General features: G+C 38.8%; 1 protein-coding gene across 1 annotated transcript in view; it reads left to right on the forward strand.

The window, feature by feature from the left end:
- The first annotated feature begins 2,889 nt into the window (after window positions 1–2,889).
- The window catches only part of mei4 (meiosis-specific, MEI4 homolog (S. cerevisiae)), an 82,532-nt gene continuing 71,183 nt past the window's right edge, over window positions 2,890–14,238 (forward strand). The window contains exons 1-2 of the mRNA XM_077219666.1: window positions 2,890–3,100; window positions 4,577–4,816. Of these exons, the coding sequence (XP_077075781.1) occupies window positions 3,070–3,100; window positions 4,577–4,816 (271 nt within the window). The 5' untranslated portion in view covers window positions 2,890–3,069. The remainder of the gene's footprint in view (window positions 3,101–4,576; window positions 4,817–14,238) is intronic.

Consider the following 14,238-nt stretch of genomic DNA (forward strand, 5'->3'; position numbering starts at 1 on the left):
ATTCCATATTTTAGACTGCCCGATTTCTGCCCAGGTTATATGTGTATTCTCCACGTTACCTACCTCAGGGTTGGATGTGGCTTCCGCAGCGTCCCTTCCTTCCAGTGTACGGGGAACGCTTTCCCAGTGGTCCTGTAGGAACAGCAGTGACTTCCCTGGCCTAAGCCCTGTCCTTCCCCGCCTTAAATTTGCGGGGGCATCAGGAGGCTTTGGTTTAGGCACTGGAAGGTGGCAGCGTTAGTGGCGTTTTCAAAGTTTATCCCCATTCAGTCGACCGTCGACTACGTCTGACGTTATCGACTGAGAGGGAACGTCCTGGTTGCGTATGCAATCCACCGTTCCCTGAAGGAGGGAACGGAGGACGTAGTCCCCTTGCCACTACCGCTGGACCACCGCTGACCCCGGGTTACTCTCGGCTCCTCAGCGAAAAGCAACTAGTGCGTGCATCCACTTCCGTATTTATACCCGCGCCGCGGGGGCGGAGTGTGTGATGCGAATCACGCACGCCAATTACATTGGCTCGTTCAATAGTACTCGAAGAGGATAGGCTCTCTAGCAAGATCCCCATTCAGTCGACCGTCGACTACGTCCTCCGTTCCCTCCTTCAGGGAACGGTGAGTTGCATACGCAACCAGGACGTTTCTTGGACTCTCTGCTTGCCTCTGGATTACCCGTTCGCCTTGTCCCCTGCCTACCTCTGGATTACCCGTTTGCCTTGTTCCCAACCTTGTGGGTTTGTTCGTTTGGACTGCCTACCTGGATTTCGACCGGTTGCCTGTTCTTTTGATTACGTGTCTGGATTAGGCCTATCCCATCTTATTAAAAGCTGCATTTGGATCTAAACGTTCTGGTCTCAGAGCAGTTAGTGACATTAGCTTTATTGCATTTATTACCTGTTAACCACTTTTTGAGCATAGACCAGAAAATAAAATGTCCCAAATATTCTGTTGTAAATCTTGAATGCTTTGGAGCACAGATTTAAGTTTGGCAGATTATTGTAGCTGTGAAGTTAAAGTAAACAAAAAAACAAAAAAAAAAGTTTGTGATGATGAAAAATGCATAAAAATAATTTTTTTTAAATGTTATATGAAATTATGTTATATGAAATTTTCCAAAACAAGTTTTACTCTAAAACTGTGAGAAAAACAAAGCCATAATATTAACAAGCTCTGTTCCAAATTTGATGTTGATATCTCAAAAAATTAGCTTTCAGTGAGATTTTGTTTGGGTGCAGTACCAAATGCTTCCACTAGATGAAATTCACGATGCAAAAAAATAAAACTGTACATTTAATATAAAATTAAAAATTAAAATAAAGTTCTGCAATAGGCCTATCATAAAAATAAAAAAGGAACCAAATAAGCAACAAAAATGAACAAAAAAACCAACAAAATAAGCAATTTTATTTTCTATAACATAGCAGAGATTTATTTTTATTTCAAGTGTACAGTTGTGTAGTTTTATTTTTTTGCTTCGTGAAATACATTTTTCTATGTTCTGTATCACTGTTTGTTTCCTTTTTCTGTTTTGAAGATAACTGCACCTTTAAATCTCCTTTGTAAAAGCTTTACGAGGCATAAATAGTCCTAACTTTAGATGAGCTCACAAAAATAGTTAACTGGCTACTACCTAAATGTTTAATAACTACCTGAATTAAAGTAGAAATACGTGTTAATAAAGCATTTATTACCAAACTAAGTAACTATTACAATATGTATGAATAATAAGATTGAATGTACACTTAAATAGTTTATTAATCATTTAATTACACTTTCTAAGTGATCTTATGAACCACTGACAAATCCTAAATAACTGGTTTGTAAATAATGCAATTCTTCATTTAGAAAAGATAAATTGATTATCAATAAAGTATGAAAATACAATTATTAAACACATTATAGATATGCTTAAATCAAGAATAAAGCATTTATAACCTACTTTTTAATGTCTAATGTTTTATAAATAATGAATTAATTGTTTACTAATGCTTATTAATAGCATGCAGTTATTATAAAGTGTTACCAAATGTTTGAATTTTCTACAACAATAAGAATGTGTGTTGCTCGGTTATTTATATGCAGTTCTACAAAAGCCCTTTGTCCACCTCCTCTGCATTCTTTTGGTCTTTTGTAGCCTACTCGTGTATAGTCCATGAATGAATTTAGATGCATAATAATCATTCAGTTACTGTCAAAAATGGGATTGCATGTATTTAAATCTACTGAAAATGTTCAGAGAAAAGAAACCCAACACAGTGGTATCTTGTTCCCTATTAATATAATGTGTTAAACTGCCTGCTTGTCTTTCCCCCTAAACATTAGTGTAAGCAAAAAAACACAAAAATATTAGTGCATGCACATTCAAATATGAATATATGTGAAAATATAACATGAATTATAGTTACATGTTGCTTCTATATGAATGAAAGCTATAATGATTTGTTAAGCATACAGTATGCACGGTTTTGAATGAAGTATAGTAATCCATACCAGTCTAAATACAATTAAACAGGGGAAACTGCGCCGTCTAGTCCTAGATTTCTGCATTACAACACATGACAACTGTTCTCCCTTTTCTCACACGTGGTCATGCTTTGTTTGAATAGCCTAGCAGTTTAGGCCTGACTTGTTTACTAAAAGTTTGTAGGTTTAGTTTAAACCCCACAGGGCTGAACATCTGCTCTGACAGCCGAGAAACTAAACGGGTACTGTTGCTGGACAATACTTACCTGAATAATGACACTGACAAACTACAGCCACTGAACTAAGAACTAAGTCTATACACAATCATAGACATCATGATGTCTATGGACACAATAAAGAGTTAAAAATATGCTTCGATCTAACGTGCCTGACCAATTATTTGGCCGCATTCTACATTTGAATGAATATGCATTAGAGTGGGCGTGGTTATTCTGTTTAGCGTTGACTGCTAACACTCGTCAATTAGCAGCGATTTATCAATGGATTGTCAAGGAAATTACTTTTATTCGACGTTTATGTGATATTTATTAAAATGAATATACATAATGTAAGCATCTCAAATTGACATCCTAATATTTGGAGGAGAATGGAGGAGAAAGCTGCCTCATGTCGTCAAGGTAAAATCACTCAAAGTGTAACTTAATCACGATGTAAGCTAACGTTAACGATATCATTCTAGTATCAAAGGCTTATAACGCTTACAAAAATATACTGTGGCAGCACAGTCCCAAGACAAAACTGCTATGAAGTTTTAAATATGATTATTAGATAGTCAAATCAAAAAGCATGTTGCTGCAAACCATCCACTGATCTTAACGTTAGTTATATAAATTATCGATCAGTGGTCCCATCCCACATCTGTTAAATTGGGAAACCTTACATTGTTTTAATGGCTTATAGTCATTAGTTTTCGCCTGTCAGACAATATTTCGAGTGTAGACTTATGGATGTAGGTCTGATTGCTGGTTGCAGCTGTGCCGTTGTGCTGACATTAGATTAACGCATAGATAGCTGCTACACGTATAATGATGCCCCAGTGCGTTGACATTTGTGTGGAAACAGTTCATCATAGCTCAAGTTTATCCAATCCTCAACGATGTCTGCCATGACATATATAATTATATATATACTATATACTAGTACTTTTTACCTCTTAAAATACCTGTAAAGGGCCAATACAACCATTATAATGCAGTATTTCACCTGCCAAAAAGTGATTGAAGCTATTGATTGAAATGTTATTTCTGCCCTGAAATTAGTTGATTTCCTTCAGAAGAATTATATTTGACAGATTATAAATATTATAACTAATTATAAAGGTATTTAAAGAGGTAAAAGTACTAGGTGAGTTATAATCAGTCAAATATAACCCTCATGAACATACTCAACTAATTTCAGGGCAGAAATAACCTTTCAATCAATAAGTAGAGGCTTCAGTCACTTTTTGGCAAGTGAAATACTGCATTATAATGGTTGTATTGGCCCTTTAAAGGTATTTTAAGAGGTAAAAAGTACTAGGTGAGTTATCATCTGTCAAATATAATTCTTCTGAAGGAAAACAACTAATTTCAGGGCAGAAATAACCTTTCAATCAAAGTAGAGGCTTCAATCACTTTTTGGCAGGTGAAATGCTGCATTATAATGGTTTTATTGGCCATCTAAAGGTATTTAAAGAGGTAAAAAGGTACTAGGTGAGTTATAATCTGTCAAATGTAACCCTCATTTAACATATCATTATCGTTTTATCGCCCAGCCCTACAGTTAACCCCGGGTCATTCTCATATCTGGGGTTAACAATTAATCCGGGGAATTCATAAACTGACATTTCACACTGTACATTCCTAAACCCTAGGTTAACGTTCTTATTTACATTTAGAGTAGATTTGCTTACGTTGTGTCACATTGAGCGTTGCAACCAGCATTGAGTGTTACAACCAATCAATCACACAAGTTTCAGTTGAGCTCACTATTTTAACGATCTAAGCGCATGAAAAAGTTTTTTTTGATTGTATTGCTTGTGTCTAGTGTGGATCATGTGATGTTAGAAGTGGACTAGTTCTTTCTTAAGGTGAACTGTTGCATTATCTCTGTAGGAGCGGTGAGCTGGTACATAAGAGTCTCCAGACTGGCTGTAGCCGTGGCTCTTATCAAGTCCAGACCATCAGGAGGAGCCAGACAGTTCGCTGAATCTCTGGCTGATCGACTCCGACTGCAGGATGAAGGCTGGAGGTCTAAAGCTCAAGGTCTTCATGACGATCTGCTGCATCTCAGACAAGAGCTGCTGCTCACTCGCTTAATGTTCAAGACAAGGAGCAATACTGAGCCAGAACAAGGTAGGCTTTCATATCCATCTGTTTAAGACCTGGGAAATACATGGAGATTAATAAAATCTTTTTAAAAAATCATGGGGAGTTTATGGATATTCCTTTAATGAATAGCATATTCCCTAAAATATATTTACAACATATGGTTGCGACCTATTTTATACTGCAACTTAGTGTTGTCACGATACTGAAATTTCCAACTTCGATCGATATCTTGAAAAATATCAACATTAGATATTCTGGAAAACTGACATATACTGCCATGTCATGATTTTTATCTCATAATTTTTTGATAATGTGGGTAATTTTGTTGCAAGAGTTTACACACAGCACAGGGTGGCTTTATTTAAATCTTTGAAATAAATTTACAAAAATTTAAAAGCTTACATTTTGAGGTTGAAATCGGTTTGTTTTCGGAGATTCTAGCATGCAGTAGGGGTGTGGCGTGTCATTGTCTGGGTTTATTTCCATACTGGATAAGCCGGCTTTTGCCCCCGCCCTCCAATTGAACTGCGTGGCTACTTATTATGCTGCGCTCTGGCCGGCTCTATCTGATATCAAAATTCAATGAAGATTGACGCCGCAAAGATTGTCGCAGACGAGCTGAAGCGTGGCAGTGACTCCGGAAATGTTTTGAAGTACTTCTTCGACAAGCCGCGCTGAAATAGCGAAACTGTTGTGCAAAGTGGCCATAGAACCGGCTGTAAAAGCCTGACTCGCTCAGAGAAGGAGGTACCGGTTCTATGGCCCCTTTGCATTCTGATATCCCTGGAATCGCTTCCCATGCTTTTACATGTACAGCTAGGGGCAGAATGGCCTCCGGGTTCCGTTCGCCGCACTTCGTGGGCTCGGGAAACTGAACCGGAGGTATGGGCGCGCGCCCTCGGTGCTTGAATACGGCGGTTCGCTGACAGCGGTGGCTGGCTGTTTCATATGTGAGGTCCCGATTGCTTTGAATGGGGAACGTTTTGTGAACAGGGAACAGACTTAATGGACTGGCAACAATCTCCATAGAACATGAACTGGTACAGAGAATCGAAATAGAGGATGCAGTTAAGACCTTTGCTGCGATGAAGGCCCGCCGTGCGCGCTTCTGAAACGTAAGTTAAGCTTCATTTGCTCTTTGCTGATTTATACTTCTGCGTCGGACCTACGCCGGAGCCTCTACGCTATACACTATGCGTTGGTTTTAATTTATACTTCTGCGTCGTTGTCCGCGTTGACGCACAATTACACATGCAGAGGGAACATGTGAAACCCGAGAGAGGGGGTTCTAGTAGGGTTGGGCGGTATTTCGGTAATATCGTATACCGCGGGGTCTTAAAATAGCAACGGTATCAGTTTCAATACCGTCATCACCGGCACTTATATATAATATATAAATATAATTTATTCAATGCCTAAAAATGCTTATATAGTTGTCATCAAGTGACAGTGTGGAGGAGAAAGAGGGAGAGAGAAGGGAGAGGCGGTAAATACTGACGAGGCAATTTGTAAATGTTGCAATAAAAAAGGTGACCGCGAGAGATGGAAACACCTCTAAACTAATGTCGCATCTCCGATAACCGAGATCTGATTTACAGGATAACAAAGGTAGATATCCATAAATCCCTCTGTAATTTTTTCCCCATCTAAAATGTGAACACAATGAAAAAATAATCTGAACCCGGCTTTATGCAATACTCGTTTTTTAAAATACCGTAATTTAATTAGATAATGCCTCATAAAACATTCAATTACAGAAAACTTTTACAAACAGAAAACAATTACAAAAAAACAAATTTGTTTCTCATCGTAATCAACTGGCAAAGTTTTATGGTGATATCTGCTAGTTAAAAAAATTACCCTATTCACCTGTAGTGTCTCGCCTTGAGGCAAGATTCTATTCTGTGGCATTTCCTTCTAACCGTCGTCAGTAGCAACGCATTATAACACAGCGCAAATCCATGCATCACAATGGACGGGCTCTGCGTTTCATTCAAATACAACTTGCCGTCTTGCGTCTCCGTCTTTGAATCAATTGAAAATTAGAGTTAATTTATTGTTTACAGAGTTTGATAATATTGTTGTGATCATCTTGTCTGGACGATTGTTTTGTACGCTGTACAAAATGGATTTATAAACAGGTAGAGATGCACTGATGTGAAAATTGTGGCCGATACCGATAACCGATATTAATATTGCTGTTAATGGCCGATACCGATATTTACCAATGTCGATATCTCTGTATAGAAAACACATTTTTATGATAATCAAATAAAGAGATATTTTCCAAAACAATTTTTTACTTTTGTAATTTATTTTTCTTGTGCAAAATATTTCACCAGATTTTCAGAAGAAAAAATTAATATTTATATAAAAATATTTTTTTATAAAGGATACAAGTGTGTCCTGAATTCACACTATAAGCCCAACCCTGAGTATTCTCAATAAACATCTAACTCACTTAAAACAAAGTAACTGTATTCTGTGAACATTCTACAACAGTTCAACACTTTAAAGTACAGTAGAAGGCCTTAAATGGCCAAAGCCAAAAGTATTGAAAAAAGTAAAATGTGAAAATGGAGCCAGAACAAACTGGACTGAACAGACACTGACTTTTGCAGTCATCTGAACTGTAAGAACAGTAACTAAGTACTGTAACTGCCAAGTACTTTAGGGTTAGGCCTAACCCTTGGCCTTCCTGGGCTTTGGAAGCAGATGAATGTTGTGTTTAACAAACAGGAGCATTTCTGCTCTCCCTGTACCGATCCTATTTCTCTTTACACTGACAACATTTGAAGCGACGGAAAAGAGACGTTCACTTTCCACGCTTGTACAGGGAGCTGACAGGTACTTGCTTGCCACTGGGGTGAGGGCAGGGAAGCGGGTCATGTTGCTTTGCCAGTACTGCAGCAGACTCACATTTCTGGGGATGGTGGGCTCACTCAGGTAACCATGCACCTAAAAGAAATATAGACAAGGTGTATAAATATACATCTCTGGCAAAAAACTCAGTACATTTTTATTTAACATTTGTATTCATGACACCAAATGAAATAAAATAAATGTTCATTCAATTATCTTTTTTTCTTCTTAGGCCAAAACTCTGGAGTCCCAGTATATGTATGCCTAGTCATTTCAATATAGTAGCTAATTGATTAGATTGTTTCGCCATCTATCCACTGGAGGGAGCACCTACCCATCATTGGTCAGCCCAGTAGACCCATTACAAGCCTATCACTAAATTTTAGACACGACAGACTATTGAGATGCACCCATGTTAACGGTGGCATGCACCAGCAATCCTACAAGTTCAATAATAACTATGGACAGCAGTTTTTCATGAGATTTGACTGTCAATAAATGATCTGATCACACAAAGAAATGTGAAATACTGAATCTGAATGTTAGTCAAGACTATTAAAAGATTATCTGATTCAAATAGTATAGTAACCTAGCCTACCTGCACACTCGTTGAACCTATTGCCTGTTCATCCTGCTCCTTTTCCTCCAGAATTTCATCAAACATGTCCAGGAACGAATGCCTTTCACTTGGCGTACACATCCTCTTTTCTTGTGGTTCACCTTCTTCTGGCTCAGTGTCTTCTGCGTCTGGTCTAGGCCCATCTGTGGCACTGGCGCTGGTCATCGCTGACGCTGTCATCTTGTCCACTTCTTTCTTTAGCTTGTTTTTTCCCACTTGCTTGAGGTCTGCGTCAAAGTAGCGATCTTTGTATCTGGGGTCCAGGATTGTTGCCAAGTTGTAGAGTTGCTCGGAGAAAAGTGGTTTCAAATCTCTTGTTCACGGCTTCAAGCTGTGCAGACTTGGTCGTTTTGACCCCACTGTCGGTTTCGGCTATCTTGTTCAGAAAACACTTGAGTGCCACAACAGACGGGATCACGTCAGCAGCTGTAGCTGTATGCAAGCTAATCTCTCTCGTCAACTCTTCAAAGGGTGCCAGGAGTGTGGTCATTTTCTCAATGAGACTCCACTGGTTTGCGTTGAGAGATACAGGCAGTCCGTGGTAAGCCTCGTACATAACCAGTGAGCGCTTCTGTTCCAGGAGAGTTGTCATCATCAGGAATGTACTGTTCCAGCGCGTCGAAACATCCTGTTGTAGCATCTTGGTCTTCATTCCCATCTCTCTCGCTGGATATCTCTCAGCCGAGAGGTACCAAGGGGGGAGCTTTTAAAATGTCCGACTATTTTTCTTGCTATAGCCAAAGAGTCAATAATGCTTCGCTGGCTTAGAACTGCATCGTGCACTGCTAACTGCCCCAGATGAGCCATACCGCCCAGGCTTTTAACACCACACTCCTCCATTGCCTTCACCATATTTCGTGCGTTGTCTCGAATAGGGATGCAGCGATTACCAGATTTCACAATTAACCGCGCTTTAAAACGTCACGGTTAATTAATCGTAAAGACTATGCTACACTGAGTGTTCTGCACGGAACGGAACTTTTGCACCAAACGAAAACAAGGTTACACCAGCGGTGCACCAGCTTAATGCCGTGCTCGTCAATCACTATGGCAGAGGGACTAGCAGCGACACTCTATTTCCACCGAAAAAACGCCTTAAGGGCCTGTTCACAGATCGCGTCTTTTGCGCGCTCAAGTTCATTATTTCAAATGTAGGCACGCGGCATGCGCGCTCATAAGGGAAGCGACGCGCTCGTTTTTTCCAAGCGCGTGCGCGCCGCATTGAGATAAAAACATCTCTATTTTTCATAATGCCGAAAGCGCACCTTAGGTCAAGTGAAAAGAACCAACAGAGCAACGACAGACGGAGCACAACCGCCCTAGCGCTTTGGAAAAAGGAGAACGCGGCGTGCAACTTTCTGCTTTCAGTACAACGTAAAAAAACAACAACAAAAAACAGAATGTTTTGGTTACGCAAGTCTGTGGAAAACAGAATGTGACGTGCTCTCAAGAGTTAATATCCTATTGCTTTCTCCTGTAAATGTTAGGCTTTGTAGTTTTAATATGCCCGTTGTAAAACACTAACATAAGATCATGGCGGTGTAGACTTCTAGGACTACCAATTAACTGCATTTCAGTTATTAATAACACTGCATGAGAGATGTTCTCAGTTTCTTTCTATAATTTGTACTTAAACTTCAAACAAACAAACCAAAATAATGAGATTATAATAGATGATTTTCTAAAGGCACATGTAAAATTTGGATTAATAATTAAAAAAAGAGTATTAAAATAAGTACAATAATATTGGAGTGAAAAACATTTGGACTATATTTGTTTTCTTTTAAAAGAAATACATAGTTTATATTTAGCTTACATTTAATTCAATAGAGCCAAATACTTTGTTTATTCTTATTTTCATTGGGATTTGTTTTTATTTGTTTTTAATTATTTTTTTATTTTTTTAAGTCAAATACCAACAAGATATGGTTTTCATGTTATCAAGTTTTCTACCTCTGGTTGAAAATAAATTTAGAACAAACTAAACACTTAATCATTTTGTGATCTATTTCAATCAAAGAGCCCTGCAGCCATTGACTTAATTTGTTATTTTTAAAAGAAAAATGCTGGATGTTTACAAAGCACTTCTCTTTAATTCCAAAGGAAGAGATTGATTATTGTTTGTCATTTTATAATTTTGTACTGTGTTGTGGCAAATAACACATTAAAATCTAGTGTTGAGTGTTCATGTGATATTATACATATAGTGTTGTGAAATTAATTGATGCATAATAATCGTGATAATCGTTAAATCGTGATTATTTCTCAGACAATAATCGTACTTACAAAATCTGTAATCGTTGCATCCCTAGTTTCGAAGCACAACGTGCACATTTCCTTTCCGGATTCTCCATTCTGTAAACATGGTGTCAAACGCACTGGCTATGGCGGTACCTGGAATAAAAGGATAAAAAAAAAAAGTTTAATCAAAGACACGTTAGCTAGCTGGCACATGATAAAATGCGTCTTTTTTCCCAACCAACTTCTGCCATTCCCGCATTCTGATCTCAGTGTCTAAGTGTTTTTTAATGAATATTAAAATAAGAAAGAATAAATAGGCAATGTCAATAGTCTAATAAAACTAGTGGTGGGCCGTTATCGGCGTTAACGTGCTGCGTTAACGTGAGACTCTTATCGGGCGATAAAAAAAATATCGCCGTTAATCTATTCTCAAAGTTGGGTTGGGATCATAAAATAGCTTTTTCGAATATCGTTATATTTTCGCGCAAATCGCGCAGCAGGGTATTTTCCTGTCAGGGACACAAGGTGTATACTTTTACATGTTACGTTGGGGGATCGTTCCTCTCGTTACTTTACATGTTGTTAAATGAGTTTATTCCAAGCGCGCTGTATCTTTTTTATGGGCATGAGCGATGCTCAATTTACAAATGAATCACTCTTTTGGGTCGATTCTGTTCAAAGACTTCATCAAACAAGTTGGCAGATCTGTCTAAATTGGTTCGCGAATCAGTTCTGTTCAGTTCCTCACGCACTGAATCGTCTGAAGCGCGTTCAATCACACTCGACACGGAGTCGTAACAGGAAGATTTAAGAACATCAAGAGCTACAGTTTAGTCTAGTGAAAGCAAATCTGCAAATGCATCATATTTTTTGCCAGCGATGAAGATCTTTATTAGTTGAACATCTTCGTAAGCTGTCTGTGAATGAATGATTCCACAGGACGATACGTTCGATTTCATTTCATTCAGGTAATACATTTTACAACCAAACAGATTATTACGACACGATAGCACTACTAAAAAGTATGACGTTATCCGTTGGACATATACATTAATTTATAGGCTACAAAATAAATAAGCTACCATTGTGTACAGTTTATGAAATGAACACCCGCCATCCCGCGGTAATGTGTGTGTATTGCGCAGGGGCATAGTCACACGAATAGTTTACATTGATTGAAACTAATTTGTTTAAAAAGGAGGAGGCTATTGCCGGTAAAGGCAGGTTCACATAAAATCATTATGACATATGACATTATTTTTTGATCTAACGAGCATCTGGTTTTGCGATGCAAAAACGGACTGTAACCTATACGTCGTGCTTATTGTTTTTTTCTTCTTCCAATTAACCTAAGTTACTATGTTTAAAAAAAAACGACAAAAACATGTTATTTGTTCAATTAATAAACAGTTTGTTTGATGACAAATCGCTAAAGATGAAATTGGCCTCCCTTTCTGTCATTGTAATTGTGCGTTTTATTTATTTATTTTATTTTATAAAAAAATTTTAACGATATTCGACTTTTGCTCCTCTATTGTCGAATGGCATTTTTGTCAGAAATTCACATCCCTACGTGACGCGAACTATTCTCAAAGACTTACTTTTAGTCATTATTTGGGTAGCACACATATTCTGAATGCCTTCGGCAGAATTCAAATGAGCCATTTTAATCTAGATTAATCTAGATTAATTCCAAGATTCCAGTGAGATTAATCTAGATTAAAAAAATGAATCTATGCCCACCTCTAAATAAAACACAATAAAAATGATTTAAAGAAAAGAATCTTTTAAGATTTTGTTTACATCTACCTTAAATACCGTAATATTTACTGTAAATATTTTATTTGCTATTTTATTAAAAGGTTACAATTATAACAATTAAAATTTTAACAATGTTTCAAGTGTAATCTTTCTTTGTAAAAACTAAAGTATACATTTTAACATACGTATTTCAAAGTTAAGGATTCAAAACTAGTCAACGAAATGTTGTCTTTCATATGTCTGTAACATAGGTCTATCGTTTTTATGATAGGGCATATAAATGTTAATTTGCAGTTTAATACGTTGCTTATACAAATACATTTTATTTCAACATATTTCAGTCGATTTTTACTCATTTAGGTATAGCAATATAGTTTGGTAAAAGCGCGCCCTCTCCGTGGGAACGACTGACATCTCTCTCTTTTCATACAGATTACATAAACAGAGAATATTTGATTTAGTTTTGAATTAGATTATTTAAAAGTACACACTTAAAAAGATATATTGCTCATGCCTGGGTGCATAGTATTCGCTGAGTTGTGTTGAAGTTTAGAGACGTGCTCCAAAAAAAAAAAAAAAAAATTCACGGAGACGGCAGAAAGCACACACTGTTTATTTTCTTTATTTTACAGATATGTAGTGCTAGGCGTTAGGCTATTGCGGCTGACAAGCAAGCCAGCCATCATACGTAACACAACTTTCCCTTTTGCCCTGACTTTAATTTAATTTGGATCTGTCCAAAAAAATTGTCTCGGTTACGTATGTAACCCTAGTTCCCTGATAGTTACATACGTAACCGAGACGTTCCCTTTCAAGGGAACTCGAGCTGCGTCAAGCTGTTGGAACGCCAACACCCACCCACGCCATAGGAGCAAATGACCATCATGTGGGAACTAGCGCACAGAGGACGAGAGCACCTGCGCCCCAGGAGTGGAACTTAAGTCCAATTCATAGAACTTAACAAATGTATGCGGTGAGGACCACCCAGCCGCATCACAAACATCACTTAGCGATACTCCTGACAACAATGCTTTAGAAGCAGCCATACTCCTAGTAGAGTGGGCTCGTACATCCAAAGGTGAAGGCTGACCAGCCGACTCATAAGCAAGTGAGATGGCCTCAACCACCCACTTGCTCATTCTCTGTTTAGACGCGGGACACCCTTTCCTGGGTGGTCCAAAGCACACAAATAACTGTTCTGATTTCCTTCCCAGGGCAGCTCTGTGGACGTAAGCGTCTAACGCCCTAACGCCCTAACCGGGCAGAGAAGGTTAAGTTTCTCCTGATCTGATGACACAAACGGAGGAGGATAGAAAGCCTGCAGCACTGTAGGTCTGACAGCATTAATAGGGACCTTAGGGACATAACCTGGTCTAGGGTATAGAAAAGCCTTAACCATTCCAGGCGAAAACTCCAGGCACGAGGGTGCAACCGACAGGGCCTGCAAATCTCCGATTCTCTTAAGTGAGGAGATTGCAAGCAGAAAAAGAGTTTTATACGTGAGAAATTTCTCAGAAACTTCCTCAATAGGTTCAAAGGGGGCCAAAGAAAGGCCCTCTAGTACAATGGCCAAATCCCAAGTCGGCACCCTCGTACGAACTGCAGGCCTCAGCCTCAAAGTGCCACGAAGGAAGCGAGTTATAAGTGGGTGTCTCCCAAGAGAAACTCCACTGAAAGGGACATGGTAAGCAGCTAGTGCCGCCACATACACCTTTAGTGTGGAGGGGGATAACCCTGCAGAGAAACGCTCCTGCAGAAACTCCAGCACTGCACCCACTGGGCCGTTAACTGGGTCCTGCCGGTGTTCTGCACACCAAGAAGTGAAAAGTTTCCACTTCAGGGCATGTAACTTCCTCGTGGACGGAGCTCTGGAGTGAAGGATGGTCTCAACAACCTCAGTTGAGAGACCAGATTCTATGAGCTGGGCCCCCTCAGAGGCCAAGTTTCCACAACTCTGGGCGGG

The sequence above is a fragment of the Siphateles boraxobius genome, unplaced genomic scaffold (assembly GCF_051911475.1).
Source record: "Siphateles boraxobius isolate OS27281-9 unplaced genomic scaffold, OSU_SipBor_1 8, whole genome shotgun sequence".
Taxonomy (NCBI): Eukaryota; Metazoa; Chordata; class Actinopteri; order Cypriniformes; family Leuciscidae; genus Siphateles; species Siphateles boraxobius.